At 40.6% G+C, this 21052-nt stretch overlaps 1 protein-coding gene across 1 annotated transcript; it reads right to left on the bottom strand.

Annotated features, from left to right (window-relative positions):
- Positions 1–14092: 14092 nt before the first annotated feature.
- On the bottom strand, positions 14093–18475 carry LOC306885203 (hairy/enhancer-of-split related with YRPW motif-like protein). The gene is made up of 5 exons (XM_079441593.1): positions 18238–18475; positions 16563–16629; positions 16134–16217; positions 15953–16034; positions 14093–15013 (listed from the first exon to the last, which is right to left on the bottom strand). The coding sequence occupies exons 1-5, from the start codon at positions 18315–18317 to the stop codon at positions 14403–14405; spliced, it is 924 nt and encodes a 307-aa protein (XP_079297719.1). The 5' UTR covers positions 18318–18475; the 3' UTR covers positions 14093–14402.
- Between the last annotated feature and the right edge of the window lie 2577 nt (positions 18476–21052).

Here is a 21052-nt window from a genome sequence, read left to right as displayed (position 1 = left end):
GGGCTTATGTAACTGTCGTAGGCCAGTAAGAGCTGTTGTGTGTAAACGTCACTCCCCTGATCTCAAGAGGCGCTCTAGCGATTCATGCTAGGGACTGTGGTCTTGAGCCTCCTTGTTAGAGTGCCGGCCTCCCACGCCGGAGACCGCGGTTCGAAACACTTACGTGGAGAGAGTCTATTACTGTTGTTCCACTAGACCCATACAGTAAGAATCCACATTCTACCTGCAGGGAGGTATTGTGTGAAGATTACACATATGGACTGGGCATTAAGGGCAGTACAAGATATGGAATATCTCTGAGGTGGCTCCGGCCCAATTAGGAGGGAGGCAACATCAGCAGGGACGGCAGAGCGGATTCTGCCAAGGGAAAGACACGGGCTCACCAAGAGTGGAACCGTACCGTGGAAGAATACACGGGATAAACCATGGGGATCACAACATATGGACACCTAGCCTAGCACAGGTGTCAACCAACAGGCATACTTACAAGTGTTAGGCCTGGTCCCGGACGTTCCGCCTTGTCCGGCTGCCAAGGGTGATGGAGGAACTCCACAGGGTTCACCTTGTGGGGAACTGAACTTAAAGAGCAGAATAAGCACACAGATCCAGCCCGTAGAGGGGAATGGTGCAGCAAGCGAGACACCGAGCAGTTCCTCTGGTTTTACTGGCTACTTGAGGCGAGTACACGAGAGGACACTGGCTCTACATGGAGGCTATAAAGCCTAGCAAACAAGTTTGGTGTTGCTCTGAGGTCCTAAAGATCTGTGTACGGTCCACATACAGTGCCCTCCAAAAGTATTGAAATAGTAAAGACAAAATTGCTCTGTTGGCTGTGGAGCCAAGACATTTACAAATATGATTAAAAAATGAATATGAGACAAAACTACAGAATGTCACATTTTATTATTGGGTGATTCAAAACAGATGTTTTACCACCTAAGAAGTTCAGCACTTTTAGAGTTTCATCCCTCTATCTGATGTGAGCATAAGTATTGGAACAGTTGCCTCACAGGTCTTTCTAAGTGATCAGCTGTCCTGTTGCATTAATTCTTCAGATATTAAAAGCAGGGAATGTGTTGTATTAGTTACATCCATTACTTCTGTATTCTGAATCTTGCATTCGATGATGACACACACAAACCAGGAAGAAGATGAGGGAGCTGACTTTGAGAGAAAAGGAAGCAATTTGGATGCTAAAAGAAAAGAGGAAGTCAATTAGAGTTATAGCAAAAACCAAGGGCATGGAGAAATCAAGAGTTTGGAAACCACCAGCGACACCAGCAACCAACAATTACCTGATCGGCTGAGAAAACAGCAGTAGTTGATCACAGACAAATCATAAAAGCTGTGAAAATGATCCCTAAAAGACGCGTCTGTAAAATCACCAACAACTTCCAGAAAGCTGGGGTGATGCTCTGACAATCTACTGTCCTCAGGAGACGGTGTATAGACCGCCAGGGCCATATACAGATTTCCTAAAAGAATTTGCAGATTTCCTCTCAGATCTATTAGTTAATGTTGATGAAGTGCTAATTGTCGGAGATTTTAACATTCACATTGATAATACAAATGATGCGTTAGGACTTGCGTTTATTGACCTAAAAAATTATTTTGGAGTCAAGCAAAACGTCACCGGGCCCACTCATCGTTTTAATCATACGCTAGATTTAATTATATCGCATGGAATTGATCTTACCGATATAGATATCGTACCTCAAAGTGATGATGTTACTGATCATTTCCTTGTATCGTGCATGCTGCGTATTACTGATATTAATTATATGGCTCCGCGTTATCGTCTGGGCAGAACTATTGTTCCAGCCACCGAAGACAGATTCACAAATAACCTGCCTGATTTATCTCAACTGCTCTGTGTACCCATAAATACACATGAACTAGACGAAATGACTAGCAACATGGGCACTATCTTCTTTAATACATTAGAAGCTGTTGCCCCCCTCAAATTGAAAAAGGTTAGAGAAAAACGTACTGCGCCATGGTACAACAGTTATACCCATTCTCTCAAGAAAGAAACTCGTAATCTTGAGCGCAAATGGAGAAAAACTAACTTGGAAGTTTTTAGAATTGCGTGGAAAAACAGTATGTCCAGCTATAGACAGGCTCTAAAAGCTGCCAGGGTAGAGCATATCCGCAAAATCATAGATAATAACCAAAACAATCCAAGGTTTTTATTTAGCACAGTGGCTAGATTAACAAATAAACACACGCCACCCAATCTAAATATTCCCTCACAGTTTAATAGTAATGACTTCATGAATTTCTTTACTGATAAAATAGATAACATCAGAAATACAATATCAAATGTAGATTCTACTGCGTCTAGTATTTCAGCTTCATTCATCGCACCCAAAGAAAAACTGCAGTGCTTTACAACTATAGGACAGGAAGAGCTAAATAAACTTATCAGTGCATCTAAACCAACAACATGTTTATTAGATCCTGTGCCCACTAAACTACTGAAAGAGTTGTTACCTGTAGCAGAAGAACCGCTTCTCAATGTTATTATACTTATTAACTCCTCGTTATCTTTAGGTCACGTCCCAAAACCATTCAAGCTGGCGGTTATTAAGCCTCTTATTAAGAAACCACAACTAGATTCTAATGAACTGGCAAATTACAGACCCATTTCAAATATTCCGTTTATGTCTAAAATTTTAGAAAAAATCTGCTCAATTGTGCTCCTTCTTTCAAAAAAATTATCTCTATGAAGAATTTCAATCAGGTTTCAGGCCTCACTATAGCACAGAAACATCACTTGTTAAAATTACAAATGTCTTGCTTCTTGCTTCAGACCAAGGGTGCATCTCATTGCTAGTATTACTTGATCTTAGTGCTGCGTTCGACACTATAGACCATGATATACTCATAGATCGATTACAAAACTATACTGGTATTCAAGGGCAGGCTTTAAGATGGTTTAGATCCTACCTGACTGATCGCTACCACTTTGTTCATTTAAAGGGGAGCCATCTCAATTATCACCAGTAAAGTATGGAGTACCACAAGGATCTGTCCTATGTACTCTGCTATTTTCAATATACATGTTGCCTCTTGGTAATATTATTAGAAAATACAGGCTTAGTTTTCATTGTTATTCTGATGATACTTAACTATATATCTCAACAAGACCAGATGAAACTTCTAAACTAAGCTAATAGATTGTGTAAAAAAAATTAAAAGATTGGATGACCAATAATTTCCTCCTATTAAATTCAGATAAGACAGAGATATTACTTATTGTTATTGGACCAAAAAACAGTACACAGAATCCCTTGGATTACAATTAGCAACTAGACGGATGCACTGTTACGTCCTCTACAATCAAAAATCTGGGTGTTATATTAGACAGCAACTTGTTATATTATTACTTGCCTAAAAGGCCCTAAATGGTTTAGCTCCTGCGTATCTAAATTGTCTTCTACCACGCTACAATCCAACCCGCTCCCTAAGGTCGCAAAACTCTTGACTTTTGGTAGTACCTAGGATAGCAAAGTCCACTAAAGGAGGTAGAGCTTTTTCACATTTGGCTCCCAAACTCTGGAATAGCCTTCCTGATAACGTTCGGGGTTCAGACACACTCTATCGGTTTAAATCTAAATTAAAGACACATCTCTTTAGCCAAGCATTCACATAATGCATTTTATAATCTTGTACTGTAGTATAATCTGATCAAATGTACATTATTATTATTCTTTAGCTTGGGTTGAACAAATCATTTTTGCTTAGATGGAACAGCAGCTACGCTAATTATGTCTCTATTTGTTTCTCTATTTCTGCCACGGGATTAACATCCCATGGTAACTAAGAATTACAGAAACTTCAGTCTGGATCAAACCCTTAAATGATCTGAGATGACCGAACACCTGAGAAAAGATAATGCCAACCCCTCAGAGGACCTCAGAGGATGCCAACGCTCAGACAACATACAGAATTACCAAATTTTGCCATAAGTTAAATATATTAAGGTTCTGCAATATATAAATATATTGTGGAAACTTAAGTTCCTGTAGAGCTGCTTTGAAACTGTTTGTATCATAAAAAGCGCTATACGAATAAACTTGAAACTCAGTTCGAATAATGGTGAAATCTACAAAAACTCACTTTCTCTCTGGACGCACACCACTTACAACACTAAAAGGAACATAAGGATGATCATATAGCTGTCTGCAACGCAGGGGCGGAGCCAGACGATGTAAACATTCGGGGCTGAGCCCAATCCTAGGGGTGTCCGGGGGCATGCTCCCCCGGGGAGATTTTTTCCCAATTACGTCAGCTAAATGCACTATTTTTCAGGCTGTTTGAGATATTAGAATGCCTAAAAATCTATACACTATCTGGGAAAATGATGATAGTTACTCAGTAAAAAAAAAAAAAAAAAATTCAATATAAATTCAAATTCATACAAGCTGAGTGATGACGTCATTTTTGCCACGCGCACCTTCGCGCTCGTGCGGACGCGCCGTCGAGTACCGTCCGACACCATGCACGGTAATAGAGCTTTTGTTTCATTTTTTGCCGCTCCTGTCAGAAAGACTGAGAGGAAATGAAACAAAGTTGAAGTTATTTTAAAAAACCTAAAAGATTCGGGGCTTTTGACAAAACATTCGGGGCTTAAGCCCAATTAGCCACCCCCCCGCTCCGCCACTGCTGCAACGGAATCTCACAAGTTATCACTGGAGACAGGTAACGGCTAATGCCACACCGAATCAAGTAGGCGCAGCGCTGTGACGCACTCCACCGAATGCGCTGCATTCCGCCAAAATAGAAGTCCCCGCGATCGGGAAGAGAGCACTCTTGTGCATCCACACAGTAAGTCATTGTCCATTACTAATGAGCCTTTGTCACAGATGCCCCTTTTGAAAGGGAGTGCTAGAATGCAGAGATTTTATTCTTGCACAAGATCTTTAGCTAAGGTGAAAAGACAGAACAAGCTGTTACTGGATTGTTATGTGTAAATGGAGACAGAAGAGTCATCAGGGTCATGTTGATTGATTTGTTGCTGTCCATGGTGCTGCAGGTGTACGAGTATCAGAGCAACATATAATAGACACTGACTTTCATGCACTTTTTGTATAAAGCAGAGTTATACATCTCTTCAAAGATCCCAGGAACATGGTCTTGAAAAATGGAAAGAAAACTGTCTAACAGAATCTCTGAAAACAAAGCCATTTTGAATGCTTCTTTGTCACAGGGAAGATGGATTGTGGAAAATTACACAACTTCACAATCAAGGCGTTGGGGGTGTTTACACGAGAACAGCTCAATTGCCCTGGCAAGCATTATTGTGGCAGATCCATCATTGCAAACAAGTGGCAAAGTATTTTCTGCAGTTTACTGTCTCTTCCTGTAAGTCCACTCACAAACTCTTTGTACGTTCCCAGCTGAAATATATAACAATAAAAGTATTTTGCTCTAGCTACTCAAAATTCAAGACACGATGCCCACAATAACATAAGCCATTTTCAATTGGAAGTTAAACTAAAAGGAACATTATTTTACATGATTAATCTGTTTGTGTCCTCATGTCTATATACAGTGCCCTCCATAAGTATTGGAACAGTAAAGACAAAATTGCTCTGTTGGCTGTGGAGTCAAGACATTTGCAAATATGATTAAAAGATGAATATGAGACAAAACTACAGAATGTCACATTTTATTATTAGCCGTTTCAACACATACATGTTTTACCAAATAAAAAGAACAGCACTTTTAGAGTTCATCCCACTCATTGATATGAGCATAAGTATTGGGACAGTTGAATATAAGGCAGATATAAAAGATTAAAAGCTATTATTTATTTGCAGATCCCTTGCGTAAAATCACAGCATGAGTCTGTTACCCATAGACATCCCCAGACTCTTGGTCTCATCCTTTGAAATATTTTTCCCAGCCTTTAATGCAGTCAATTCCAATTGTTGCTTGCTTTGGGGAATTTCTGCCTTTACTCTCCTCTTCAGCTGGTGAAATTCATGTTCAATCGGATTTAAATCTGGAGATTGACTTGGGCAATCTAAGACTTTTGCCCTTATAAATTCCTTGACTGATCTGGCAGAGTGTTTTGGGTCATTGTCCTTCTTCTTCTTAGCGTTTGCATTGCGTGCCCAACCACAGAACAGCATCTTGTTCAGCCAGGTGGAGAGTCTTGAATCCGCCGTTGAAATGAGTCAACGGACACTCGTTGACAATGTGTTGCATGGTTTCTGGTTCCCCACAGCTGCAGTTCAGATTGGTGGCTTGGCGCCACCGGACAAGATTAACTGCACATCGACCTTGTCCCGTCCGGAATCGGTTCAGCATTGACCAGTGTCGTCGAGGAAGGTCGAAGCCAGGAGGATAGACCGATGGCTCAGCTACGAGGGAGTGGTTCATAACATCAGTTGCTGCCCACTCATCACTCCATGCCGAATTGGCTGTCATATCCTCTGGCGGTGAGTCCAGCCAGACAGGTTTTCTCGATGACAGGCGGGCTGCTGGATGCAGTGTGATGTCCAAGTTGAGTGGCAACTTGCCATTCGCATAGACTTTAGTCAACATCTTGGCAGTGGCCTCCTGTCGTCGGAGATGTGGTGGTGGTATGTTACTGAGAACTGGCAGCCATGGTAGAGGAGTAGAACGTAGGGTTCCAGTAATTATACGCATAGACATATTTAACTGGACATCTACTAGCTTGGTGTGGGACGATCTAGACCAGACTGGTGCACAGTACTCTGCTGCTGAGTAACACAGAGCAAGTGCAGTGGTCTTGAGTGTCTGGGCCCTTGCACCCCAACTTGTGCCGGCCAGTTTGCTGATTAGATTATTTTGAGAGCTGACTTTGGCTGCTGTCTTCTTCAGATGATCATGATATGTTAATGATCGGTCCAGGGTAATACCGAGGTACGTTAGATTTGGGTCATGTTCAATCCGCTGGCCCTTGAGGAAGATATTGATCTCCCGTTTGGCTTGTGCATTGTGGAGGTGGAAAATACTAGATACAGTCTTAGTTGCACTGGGTTGGAGTCGCCACCTACTGAGGAAGTCCACCATCAAATCCATGTCCATGTTCAGTAGATTCTCAACCTCGTCAAATGTCCGATGTTGGGTCCCAATGCAGATGTCATCGCCGTAGATGAATTTGCGGGACTGTGTTGCTGGAAGATCATTAATATAGATGTTGATGAGACTTGGAGACAGGACAGACCCCTGCAGGAGTCCGTTTGCTTGTTTTCTCCAAGAGCTACTTTTGTCTGCCATGTGTACTCGAAAACGTCTGTCATGGAGGGAGAGTCGTATGGCCTCTACTCCCCAGTGCGGTAAAACTTTAGATAGTTTCAACAGGAGACCAGCATGCCAGGCCGTGTCATAAGCCGTGGCTAGGTCAAGGAAGACGGTCCCAGTTTTCTGATTTTGCTGGAATCCATTTTCAATGTATGTTGTCAGGACAAGAACTTGGTCACCAGTGCTACGTCCTTGTCTGAACCCTGCCTGCTCAGCAATGATGGTTTTCTCCAAGACTGGGCTGATTCGGAAAAGGATCAAGCGTTCGAGTAGCTTGAAACATACGGATAGCAAAGATATTGGGCAGTAGCTAGCCGCAAGGTTTAAGTCCTTTCCAGGTTTCGGGATGGCGATGACGTTTGCCTGACGCCAAGCTCGTGGCATATTTTTTTCTCGAATTATCCGCGTGTAGAACGAAGCAAGCCATGCTTTAGCCTTGGGTCCAAGATGTTTAAGAAATTCTGGCAGGATGTTATCATATCCTGCAGCAGAGCCATCCTTCACTGTACGGATCACTGCATCCAGTTCTAACTCTGTGAATTCCTCGGGGCAATCCCCCTCCAGTCTGACTGTCTTTAAGAGACAATACTGCCGCCACTCGTTGCGCACTTTTTGTCGGTGCAATTTCGACAGTGGAGCTTTTGCCACCTGGAGAAGGTAGCTGACAACAGCGTTTGGATTGACAGCTGGTCTGGACTGTCCTGGTGGTCGTTGGGAGGCACCCAATTGACGAATCAGGCTCCAACTCTTCCGACTGGAGTGGGCGAAGTTGAGTTTTTCCGCTGATTATTCCCATCTAGCAGCATCCAGGGATTCAATTAGGTGGTCAGCAATGTCGAGGTTTCCAGACCTTTCACACTCCACAAGGAGAGCTTGGCATTCGACATCCAAGCACGGTGTGTAGACTGGCCTACAGCCACGTGGAATGGCAGTAGTAGCAGCACTGAAAATTGCCTTGAAAAGCGTTGGTAAGCCTCCTCAAATGGGATGCAGCGAGAAGGAATGGTTACAACACTTCTCTCCAGCTTGCTACTGAACAAGTCCCAGTCGGCTTTATGGAAGTTCCAGCGCTTCTTGAATGAGCTGTAGATAATCGGCAGTTGGAGTCCTATGTGGATGAGCAATGGTCTGTGCTGACTATGAAGGAAGTCTCCCAACACCGTCTGGCTATAGCTGGCTGGGGGTGGTCACCAATCGATGTTACCCAACACAAGTCTGGTGAGTAGTCCTTTTGCCATCTTGCCGAATAGAATGTACCACGTTGCTTAGCATCATGGGTCAGAGTGAGATCACTGTTGGATGCCCATTCCACCAAAGCCTCTCCATCCTCGTCAGGTTCTGAGTAGCCCCATTCAGGGTGATGGCTATTGAAGTCGCCCATGTATGCTGCGGGATGCACAAGAGCTGGAAGCACAAGTTGGTCCCAGTGCTGACTGGGAGGTTTATAAACATTGGCAACTCTGAAACCTCCAACCTGAACGATGTCACAGAAGTGTGATGAGGAGACTAGGGAGGCATCAGCGACATCACAGCGGACATATGTTGCACGGCTGAATCTGTCATCTGGTGTTGACGAGATAAGGTCAAATCCTGCAATGGTGTAGCGCCCCGCTGATTGGTCTGCTACATGTGTCTCCTGCAGACAGATGACATCAGCGCTATGACGGTGGGCTATGGTGCTGATTAGTGTTCATTTGGCTGCAGACAGACCCTCAACGTTAAGTTGTAGAACTCTAAGTGGCGGTCCAATGGCTTGAAAGGGATCTGCTGATGGCTGTGGCACGTGACTGGGATTCAATGCTAGAATTCGGTTTGCTGGTTGGATCATTGCAACTTCGGATCCTGGCTAGAAACCAGGTCTGAGTTGACAGGGAGCGCGACGAGAACGCTGATCCAGTGCTCCCCAGGTCATTGTCCTGATGCAAAGGTTTTTTCTCCATTCTGTCACCGATGGAGTTTTGGTTCCTTGCCGCTGTCGCCTCTGGCTTGCTTAGTTGGGGACGCTTCATTTCCAGCGATATCGCCGACCTTATTGCAAAGACACTATTTAAACTTATTGACACATTATTTTCCTTTTTTGATATTGTGCAGTGCTTTGACACAATTTGCATTGTAAAAAGCGCTATATAAATAAAGGTGACTTGACTTGACTTGACTTGCAATATGAAGTACTTCCCAATGAATCTGGTGCATTTTCTTGAATATTGGTAGGCAAGATGGTTTTGTACCCTTCCAAATTCATTCTGCTACTGTCATCATACATTAAGTCATCAGTAAAGTATGCTTGGGATCATTTGCAGTTCCCTTTTTTTCTCCACATTTTTGCTTTCCCATCACTTAGATAAAGGTTAATCTTTATCACTTCGGTCCATAAACACAGTTCCAAAACTCTTCTGGCTCACCTTTGTGCTTTTTTGCAAACTCTAATCTTGCCTTTCTATTTTTGATGCTGGTCAGAGGTTTGCATCTTGCTGTGTAGCATCTGTAATTCTGTGTCAAAGTCTCCTGAGGACAGTAAATTGTCAGAGCATCACCCCAGCTTTCTGGAAGTTGTTGGTGATTTTACAGACACATCTTTTAGGGATCACTTTCACAGCTTTTATGATTTGTCTGTCATCAACTACTGCTGTTTTCTCAGCCGATCATGTAATTGTTGGTTGCTGGTGTCGCTGGTGGTTTTCAAACTCTTGATTTCTCCATTCCCTTTATTTTTGCTATAGCTTTAATTGACTTCCTCTTTTCTTTTAGCATCCAAATTGCTTCCTTTTCTCTCAAAGTCAGCTCCCTCATCTTCATCCTGGTTTGAGTGTGTCATCATCGAATGCAATATTCAGAATACAGAAGTAATGGATATAACTGATACAACACATTCCCTGCTTTTAATATCTGAAGAATTAATGCAACAGGACACAGCTGATCACTTAGAAAGACCTGTGAGGCAACTGTTCCAATACTTATACTCACATCAGATAGGGGGATGAAACTCTAAAAGTGCTGAACTTCTTAGCTGGTAAAACATCTATGTGTTGAATCACCCAATAATAAATTGTGGCATTCTGTAGTTTTGTCTCATATTCATCTTTTAATCATATTTGTAAATGTCTTGACTCCACAGCCAACAGAGCAATTTCGTCTTTACTGTTCCAATACTTTTAGAGGGCACTGTATGTGGCATGATTTGTTCTGGTGGTTACTTGTTCTTTTTCTGTTGTTCAAATGTGTTCTTTCTCTGTTGTTCTAAAGATAAAGTATTCCATCTTATATAGGCTAGTAGATACAGTATGGCTAAAGATAAATGGCTTTTTTATCCATTAAAAATACTGTTATTTTAATTTTGCGTAACCAAGAACCTCAAGTCTCACTAATGATGCAACCGCTGTTCATTTGAGTTCAAGTTAAAATGAGTTTTGTGAAGAACATTTTTCTGAGTTTGTCATGGATTTATCTGATAAATCTCTCACTTAAGGTAAAATTATATTTGAAGATCCTTTTCAATTTTTATTTATTTAGCCATTTAGGAGGTTTTACCTGCAAATAAATTTGACTACTGACAAAACAACACTTTAGTCAACGGTTTATTATTTATAAAAACAAATTAATCTAAAAAAATAATTGAACATACAACATATATTTAATTTTTTAAAAGATTTTTTAGATTAATTTGAATTTAGATTATAGTTTATATTATAAACTCTTTATTTTAGTATATTAATTTAAATATTTTATTCATAATTTATTCATTTAAATATTTTGAAGTCATCTTGCAGCCCTCCTGGTTGATAACCACTAGTATTCAGATGATTTTGTCAGAGCATGACCAGTAGAGGGCAATAATGTTTATTAGAGGATGAGATACTGTTATCACTGTATCTTGGTTTGTTAGGCTTTTAGATTTTATTGTAAATTACAATTCAGTGCATGTAACCCAAGGCTGTTGTTTGAAGATTTAACTGGAAGTTATTATAATGACAAACTTTGCAATGATGAACTGCTGGAGTGGCTCTCCTAGTACATGAAACACGTGCTAAAATAGCCACAGTCTGCATAGTATAGTGTAAAATGTGGTAGATGAATGCACTGTATCAGAGCAACAATACACTGGTAATGGAACATGCTAAAGGAGCATGAACTCGGGTCAGATGTCCTAAACTCACTTTTTTCTATACAGACTACCTTATTTTCATGTTGACAGGAAAATATCTACCCTGCCTGTTCCTCTGTGTGGGTCATATTCCTTCTTTAGAGTTTATTCTCTCCATGGCCCCTCCCCGTGGGAAAGCTGGCCTCATGTGATTGTGGTGGCCCATACTGGAAGCTGTGGTCGCAGCACTAACTCTACTGGTGCCAAAAGAATGGAGGACTAGACCCACACATGCACACACACTCTCAAGCCTAAACATTCACTAACATAAACACACACCACGCTCACACGCGAGTCTCTCTACACACAGTCCACACGCCACTCGAATGAGAATCTGCCCTCGTTGCGCCACATCCCTCACAGACACATAGTCCCGCCACAGTCTAGCACACGCATACACACATTCCATGCCCATTTTAAAGTTCAAACTAGGGAAAGCACACAAACAAGAACCTAAGAATCAAAAAAGCACCACGTCTTCATCACATCATCATAGACCAACACTTTGATGTTTTGTTTTAATTGCCCTTTTGGTGGTTAAACATACGATTATTCAGTTTTCATGGTTAACACCACTTTTAATTTGAGACCGTCTTGTAAATGATGCATACCGTCTTTCCGGTGGTGTCGCTGGAAAGCTGATCTGTTTCTTATGAGTCAGACATAATGGATGCCCTCTGTCACAGAATGTGTTCGTTCTCAATCGCAGTCAGATATTTGTGCATAGCCAACACTGAGCTGGGTACCAAAGATAAAGATCCCATTGATTTAATGATAACTGACTTACTAATGAGAAATAAACTGTTGGTGGCAAGGTTGTTAATTGATAATATATGCTTTGATTTGATTTGAATGTTATTTCAACTTAGTATAAAAAAAAAATTAGTCGCAGCCAGAATTCCTGGTGAAAACTACATTGCATATGATACCACACCACAAATGATATACACTCAGTTTTCCTAAGCACTCAAACTACTTAAATATTTGTTTATATATGCATATTTTGCAATAAATGTATCATAGTTCAAATAAAGATTTGAAAAATTCTCAAAAGTTTTATAAATCAATAGTTTTCTATTTCTCCATCATTTTTTGTTTTGATTATCATGTTATTGTTCTCTCCCTCAATACGTCTTGTACCTTTGTCTTTTTTTTCAATTTTCAGTTTGTTTTTTGCATCAAATTTGCATTCACCGCATAACTCTTTGGTTCATGGCTTATGACGTTTTAACAGATTTTTTTAAAAAACCCAACAGGAAAAAATGAATGGGAAAAATACGTCCATAACCAGTGTGACTGAGAAAGTCACTTAAGTATTAATTTGCAGTTGCAGCGTTCATCTTTGTTGCTAGGCAGATTGTTTTGTAAGTTGTAATGGACTATTCTTAGCTGATAATTTAAGGTGATATATAGGTAAAATTATAAAATAACTTCAACTTGAATCAATATTTTATATCCAAATATGTATCTGGTCATAATGCATGTGTAATCTGGGAAAAGTGTACTGTCAGCCGGTTCTTACAAAAAAAACAACTCCCTTTAGGGTGATACAAGACCCCTCTGTTACACGTTGTGGTTCTGATCACCCTGTCAGTGTTAATAACTAAGTTTGACTATACACTACATTACCTCTACACAGTGTTCTGTTTCTTCTACGTATAAGTGTGAGGATATGTGTGCAACGAGATCCATTTTTTGTTTCCTGTGTGTTTTGAAGAGAGCGGGTTAGTTTGGTTTCACTCTAATTACAGCCTGTAGATGGAGAGTGGTTGGCAGAGGCACTGAGAGGGCACACAGTGTGCCTGGTTTCCTCTTGCTGTTGCAGGATCAAGGCCAGCAGCCACCATGTTTTCACTGCGTGGCCGCCGTACCGCAGTGTTCTCATCACCGTCTCTGGAGACAGCTAAAGAAAACAGATGCTCTAAATGGCACCTTACTCTTATAGCACCCAGAGGAGTCTTTTAGATAAGAGTCAGTTTGTGTACTTTGTGAGTACGCCTGTGTTTTAAATTTTGTAGACACTTTATTTTATAGTTTTTCCCTTTTGAAATGTCTTTAGAATTAGCTTTTTAAGCCTGTGGAAGGTCAGGTGAACAAAACATTGCTAATAAAATTTCCTAATGATGCAAGTTGTAGTAGGCAGCAGAATTTGTAAATTTTTTCGAGTTTCAATTGGCCTTTTTGTTAAAAGGACTCAGCTGGTGTCCGGTATAGAATAAAAAGACATGACATTGATAATACTTTTTCTTTGATTTTGTTATTCAGGAAGAGGCACTCTAAGACATTCACGAGATTATGCATACACGGCTCTGAGAGAATTGTGATTAGCACATTTTGTTCTAATGCTGCCATCTTCTGGAAGCTACATGTACTTGCACACACAAGTAAGTGAACGAGAGGAACAGTATTTTGATAAGGCACATTTTTCTTTATGTAATCTCTCAAATGTATATCATGTCAGAATCCAAGTTAATGTATAAATGACAGAGTAAACAAGTACACTAATAAAAATATATATATATAAAAGATCAGAGTTCTAGAAAGTTCCAGTATCTAGATCTCAAAATCCAGTTGCTTTGAGCGCTTTCTCAGTCTTTCTCTGGGAGTTGCATTTACCTTTGATTTTACACTTGAATTCTACAGACCATTTAATTTCTCTCCTATTTTTTCTTTGTAAACAAAATCAGATATTTTTTTTTTTGCTTTATTTTCTGATTTTCTAAACTCTCAGAAAAAGCACAAAAGCAGTCACTGGTGTACTATCTTATATCTTTTGTCATCCTTTTATCTTATATCTTTTATAAGGGTAATGCCTCAGTGACAGCATTTGTACCATTTTCCTGTGACTTTGAATGCTATTGGAATTTGAATGCTTTGAATTGTTCAATGCTTTGTAGTTCATTTTAAAGGTGGTCATAAATAAGTCCAAATGACCAAGAAATGTTTTTTCCTTTCAGACTGTCATAAACTCCAAACTTCTGATTCAGAACGCCCCAATCTCTGTGCACCAAGCCTGTCCGGACTTACTGGAGCTGCCCAAACCTTTGCGACCTGGTGCTGGAGACCCCAGAGGGGCAAAGGGTCTGAAGGAAATCTGGGGAGGGGAGGAGGATGAGGAGGATGATGGGATTGTTGGTCCATCAGGTGAGTGCTGTTGAAGTCTGTGTGGATGTCCGGGGAAAGAGGGCAGTCGACGAACCGGGGTCAACGCTGGACTCAGTATCGCCCCCTGGGTGCTCAAAGATCCCACACGCAGGGCCGGTGAAGGGTAGCCCAGCAAGGCGGCGGTGGCATTGGGGGCCAGATTCCGGCGGGTGGTTGGGGGAAACGGGCTAGACGAGGCTGGAGATGAAGTGGATGCAAGCTGAGGAAAGGAGGGCCAGGGCCAAGGAGGAAAAGGCAGAGTGGCAGGGCTCTGGAGGAGAGGGTCCAGCTCACTGGCGCAGTGGCTGAGGTGGGACACGAGGCGTGCGCCGATGGGGTCTGAGGATTCAACCCCCTCCAGAGAGCTGAGGTATCTCACCACCTCCCCAACACACTCCCGAAAGCCCAGAGTCCTGTAGTCCACTGCCAGAGCACGAGCATCAAAGTAGCCTAGGAGAGAGAACACTTAAATCATCTACTTGATACACAAGGCAGGGTTGTTCTTGTTTTATTATTTTGATACCATGGAGCACCCACAATGATAACAATGCCCTTTTGAAGGACCTCCTAATATGAAAGCAGCTACAAATATTTATGCATAAAGACCCATTTACAGTACCTTTCAAAAGTTTGGAGTCAGCAAGATTTCTGAAGAAGCATGTGACACTGAAGACTAGAGTAATGATGCTGAAAATTCAGTTTTACTATCAAAGGAATAAATTAAATTTTTAAATAAATTAAAATAGAAAACAGTTATTTTAAATTGTAATAATATTTCACATTATTACTGTTTTTACTTTATTTTTGATCAAATAAATGCAGCTTTTTTAACATAAGAGATGTCTTTCAAACAAAACTCACAGACCCCAAACCTGTAAACAGTAGCTTATATAGCCTATATAGTGTGAAAAAACGTGTGAAAACGTGTGTGAAAAGTGTGATTTTACAAAAACATGTTATAATTGCTTTATGCCACTGTACTAAAACAGAAAAAAAAGATTAAAATAGTATCAGTAAAACAGAATAACACAGTTGTGATTAATCTTAATGATATCTGACCAGTCTTTAAGAGTACATTCTGTAAGTCAGTAAAATTCAGCAAGATTTAATACATGTAAAGATAAAATTTGAACTTTTTCAGAAGTAAATTCCAGTGGTGCTTGAATGTGCAAACATCACTGTTACAATGCTAGGATGTTGTAGGTAGTTGCTGTTGCTGTGCTGTTGGTAAGGTTCATACCCATTAACACAAACATGCGAGTTAAGTTATGTGCTTAAGTGAATATATGAGGTTATGGACTTGCCAAAATCCATAACCCACAGTATGAGCAATACTGTATACGGTCATGAAGGTTCTCCTGAAATGTCTCACTCAGTATCTTCTCTCACCTTTGCCGCCCATGGCATGCAGCAGTTTCAGATGATCCACGGTCATCTGAAGAATCTCAGCCTTTTCCAGTTTAGAGGAGCCCTGACCAAGTGGGAAGAAGGAACTGGTTTTAGTTTTAAAACTGTTTTTTAAATTTGAGATTGACCAGTCAGCTGTTTTGAATATACAATATGAATATACCTGTTTCTCGAAGGCGCTTGGTACGAGTCTCCTGAGCTCCGACAGACTGTGGTTGATCCTATCCCTACGTCTCTTCTCAATTATCTGTGGAATCCAGCGGAATCAATTTAAACACAGAACAAGGATTTGAAGTGGAAAGCATTTGCTAACTGGATTATTTTTGTGGCGGAGACCTAGTTGCAGCATTCTTAAAATCAAATTTTTGGAAAAAATACTAGGAAAGTCAACTAGGAAAACACAAATCAAAGTCAGACAAGAGGGCTTAAACTGTAAAAATGCATGTTGATGCAGAGGGTCATGTTGCAGGGAGTTTTGAAAAAGGCCAGTGTTCACAGAAGAGACCTTGTACCGAGATCATATACGAATTATAGATTTGGTCTGTTCTCGAGTAAGCAGGGGAAAAACAGAGCTAGATTGACGTAAACTCACCCCTCTTCTCTTCTTGCGCGCCAGGATCTGTGAGGTACTGCCTGGAGACATGGACCCAGTGACAGGGCTGATCAAGAGAGAGAGTGAGTGGGGAAGGGGACAGATTTAAGCTTTGATGTCAATGCATATTGTTGTCATTACTGTACTTAATACAACGCAGAAAGGCTGTTGCACATCATCAAACCCAATCTAATTTGTCTTGGGGAACAGCTAGACACGGGAGCGCCGGGTAAACAGAAAACAAGATTATTTTGGTTTAACGCGTTTTTGGATATTATTGTCGGATGGCTGATATGTTATGATTTTTGCATCGTACGAAAGCATTTTTTCTTTTTAAGCTCAAAAGACATGATGATTACATATCCGCAGGGCAGGCTGAAAGAGTGGCTTTTGCGTGCACTTTGAGCACATCAGTAGTTGGTATTATCCTTCAATGTGGATCTGGTTTGCATGGGCACTTTCTGTGCTCTGCCAGCAGAATGACAATGTTTGTTTTGCTTTTACTTTCACGCAGAACTATTATTTTTATATTGTATTGTAGTTCCTTTTAACATTTAAGAGGCTTAATGCACAAACATTCGGTTTGTTTAGACGAAAAGAGTCTAGTCCAAAAATAAAATTAGTTACAGGAATAAACTGTTGTATAGAGTTTTTGTGTCCTGGTTAAGAGTTGCAATAAGATGAGAAAACATTGGTCATCGTAGGGCGCAATTCAAAAGGACCAAACGCCAGTTACATGTGTCTATAGTCTGCTCTTGATTTGTGACACAGCTTTACTGAAATAATGTATCAAAAAGACTAAATGACTGAGAGAAAAATGCAAAACAGACAGAGAAGGAAAAGGCATGCTGAGCTTAATTCTCGTCAGTGGCACAGCAATAGGAAGATACGCCTTTCAAGACTAAGTCAAATAAGATCATTATGGGCCTCCATCAGCCGCGCGCTTGACGTTGGCCCTATATGTGATTTTGACAACGTGTGTCCCCTCGCATAAACTCCTGTGTCACGGTACTCAACTATCAGGAGTAGTGATATGCGCTACTTAGGGAAAGATAACAACAGGACATTTTCTGCTAAATCTAGGTTGCAATATTTACAATATGATGATTTTTCACAATTTTGAGGACGTGTCTTTGCTGTCCCCAAAAATAACAATAAATAAAAAATTGTAGTCATCATTTATTTTAATGCTACAGTGTAATTACAAGCACTAAGTTATATTAATTATAGTATTAAATACTATAGATTTAGTTTAGGGTTGCTTGTAATAGTACATAATTTAATACTATAGTTAATACATGTAACAAGAAATTGTTGTTACCAAAATTGCTAATCTTGAAAAATGCCAAATATCTTTATAACGACATATACCATTTATATATCTTTATTTGTGAATATTATTTTATGAATTATTATAAACAGTGCATCATCAACCCTGAAGGCCCATGTAGAGTCGGCCATGCAATTCTCAAAAAACACCTTGCATTTTGACCAGCAAAGTTGCTATTTTTGCACTAAAAAAGTCACTTGTAAATTTCAATTAATACTTAATTTATAAGAGTTTATATTAGAGTTTCTGAGTTGTAGTGTGAACTCTACATGAACAGTAGAGCGACTGACAGCCATATATCATCCCCGCTGAGCACATAATACAATGTACACTCAAAGTTCTCACCAGTAGCTGTCCTCCTGTCCGACATCTATCAGTTCGTCTGTGTCTGAGTCTGGGGAACTGTAATCATGAGGTCTCTTCATCGCCACAGGGTCCTCTTTCCTCCTCTATCCCGGCGAGGGACTGTTGAATCGATGGAGCGATAGAGCCGTGCGAGATGATCTGAGATGATCTCAGATGATGGATTCCTCCTCTGTCCTTCAAATGCAACTGTAAGGAAAACAGCCACCTTCTATTGCGAACACGCCCCTCCCTATTTCCTCTTTTTCCTCTCCACCTTCTTCTCCTCTATTTCTCCCTCTGTCCGCCGACCACAATACAAGCACACTTGCTTGGGAGTCTTTATTAGACCTCTGTTGCTGACTAAGTCTGGTACTTGTTTCTTCTTCTATGTGTAGTCGTGTTTTGACTTCTCCAGAACCCCTGGACTTGAAGCCAGAGAATGACAGTCCTTCTTCTGCGTTCTCTCACTTTTCCTGCTTTTTCTGGCCCTTTCTACCTCTTGGTCACCCTGGCTACGCTCGTCCTCCCGCTTTCTGCTGCTGCAGCACAAGTGACTGAACTTGGTCACTTTGGCAAAGTTGCCAGTTTTGGCTCCCTCTTCCTTACCCTCCCACACTCCCTCCCTCCCTCCCTCCTTCCATCCCAGCCCCTCATCAGCCCTCCCTTCTTTCTCTCTCTCTGTCATTTCTCTCCTTTCAATTAGCCTCTTCTCTCCGCTGTCTCATCTCGCTCTATCTTTACCCCCCTCTGTCCCTCCCTCCTTCCTTCTGTCTCTGTTTGTCTGTCTCCTCTTTTCCACTCTTTTTAATTAGTTTCCTTCCCTCTCTCCCAGGACAATAGGAAGAACGCTGTGGGAATAGTGCCTCGGATTTGGACTCACATGCACACATACAGTGGTCCCAAAAAAGTACATTGACACTTGTATGAAGTTCACACAGGTGTCCAGATATGTTTTGTCAGCATATCTATAACGTCAATACTCTGAGATTTATTATTTAAATGTTTTGCTTGAAAAGTGAGCTTCCACTGTCTTTATTAAAAATTAATGCTTTTGTTTAAAAAAATACAAATTAAAATTGGACACTTTTTGCTTCAAAATTCCCCACAAATATATGAAAAACATGTTTTATTCCTGTGATGGCAAATATTATTTTTCAGCATCATTACTCCAGTCTTCAGTGTCACATGATCCTTCAGAAATTATTCTATTATGCTGATTTGCTGCTCAAGAAATACTTCTTATTATTATCCATGTTGAAAACAGTTGTGCTTTAAACTTTGTTCTTGTTTCTTATTAGTTTCAAAAGAGCAGCATTTTTTTAAAATAGAAAAATTCTGTAACATCATTAATGCCTTTACTGTCACTTTAAATCAATTTAATTCTTGCTGAATAAAAGTATTTCTTTCTTTCTTTAAAAAATACTGATCCCAAACTTTTGATGTGCAGTGTATATATTGTTCACAATTAAAAGAACACTTTGGGCGCTCTTTGGCGGTCAAATGAACATGTTCATTTTTAATGTGATTAACTACACATTTGGTTACTGCCTTCATAAAATCAATGCAACACTAACTGGATATAAATCAATAATTTTGAAAAAGTTTTTGAGAATGGCCTAAGTGTCCAAATACTTTTTGCAACCCAATATAAATTTAGTCTGTTTATCTATACAGCAACATTGGCTCAACCAATGGCCTGAGTTTGAGGCAGGATTATTTGTTTGTTCTACCAGTGCCATACAGGGGGAGTGTTTGGGAAACCTGTTTGGGAAAAACCTGTTATTATTAGAAAACAGCATAGAAAACAAAAGTTACGACTTTATTCAACAATTTCCTCTCTTCCATGTCAGTTGGTTGTGGCTAGAAGGGATACAGCTATGGCCAGAAGTGATGCAAAATCTCGCAATAAAATTGTGTTTGCTTGTGCTAGTGACAGATTTTACACACTTCAAATAATCTCTCATAAAAAAAGGTACTAAAGCTGGGGTGGTACCCTACTTTCAAATGCTACTAATATGTACCTTTAATATGCACCCTTTATGGGTAAATAAGGTAATACGGTGTAACTTTTGCAAAGGTACCGACCAAGTGACAGCTTTTGTCCCCTTGAGTCCCTGTGGTGGATGCATCCCTGAGTCTGAGGGACAAAGCAGCTCCGATAGTGACCCTGAACTGATGCCCTCAGTCTGGAGAGAGATGAAGAGAGTTTAAGAGAGGATTTAGCCATTGAGTGTCTGAACAGAGGATCTCTTCAAGGATGACAGTCTTTCAGTTTCCCATGTCAGACACATGGTATTTTCAAAAGAAACATTTCACTTCACACTATATAGTGCTAAGCACGTACATGTAAACTCATCCACTACCGTGGGAAGCTGTAGGGCAAGAGCAGCCATGGTAACTAGAATTACAAGTGTCTGGCAGGAGTTTGCTGTCAGGAACGGTGCCTTACTGACCCAAGAGCTGCAGCAGCATGCCCTGCGTTACACAATACCCCATCCACCCCTCTGCCTTCCTGTTGGCCTGCTGTTTTGATTCCATGGGGCCGTATGCAATTGAATAGTTTCCTGGTGTGCACATATTCATGCCAGTGCAATTGTGTGGGACAGGCAGCTCCTCTGATGCAATTACACTTACACTCTTTAAAATAAAGGTTCCTTTTTGGCATTGATGCTTCCATGAAGAATCCATTGAAGAAAAGGTTCTTGAGATTATTAAAATATTCTTTATACTTAGGAATAAAACGGTTGTTCTAAGAACTGTTTCCTGAAAGTTTCTTTGGGGAACCCAAAAATGGTTCTTCTATGGCATCACTTTG

The sequence above is a fragment of the Barbus barbus genome, assembly GCF_936440315.1.
Source record: "Barbus barbus genome assembly, chromosome: 19".
Lineage (NCBI taxonomy): Eukaryota > Metazoa > Chordata > Actinopteri > Cypriniformes > Cyprinidae > Barbus > Barbus barbus.
Note: the sequence above shows the minus strand (reverse complement) of the source record. Positions and strands in the feature narration are given on the sequence as shown.

Bases quoted from the DNA above. Each gene is read 5' to 3' on its own strand.
- LOC306885203 (XM_079441593.1), bottom strand. From the start codon at position 18,317: ATGAAGAGACCTCATGATTACAGTTCCCCAGACTCAGACACAGACGAA. The intron at 16,218-16,562 runs GTGAGTTTACGT...TGGATTCCACAG, and splicing joins CGCGCAAGAAGAGAAGAGGG to ATAATTGAGAAGAGACGTAG. The intron at 16,035-16,133 runs GTATATTCATAT...CCACTTGGTCAG, and splicing joins CAAGCGCCTTCGAGAAACAG to GGCTCCTCTAAACTGGAAAA.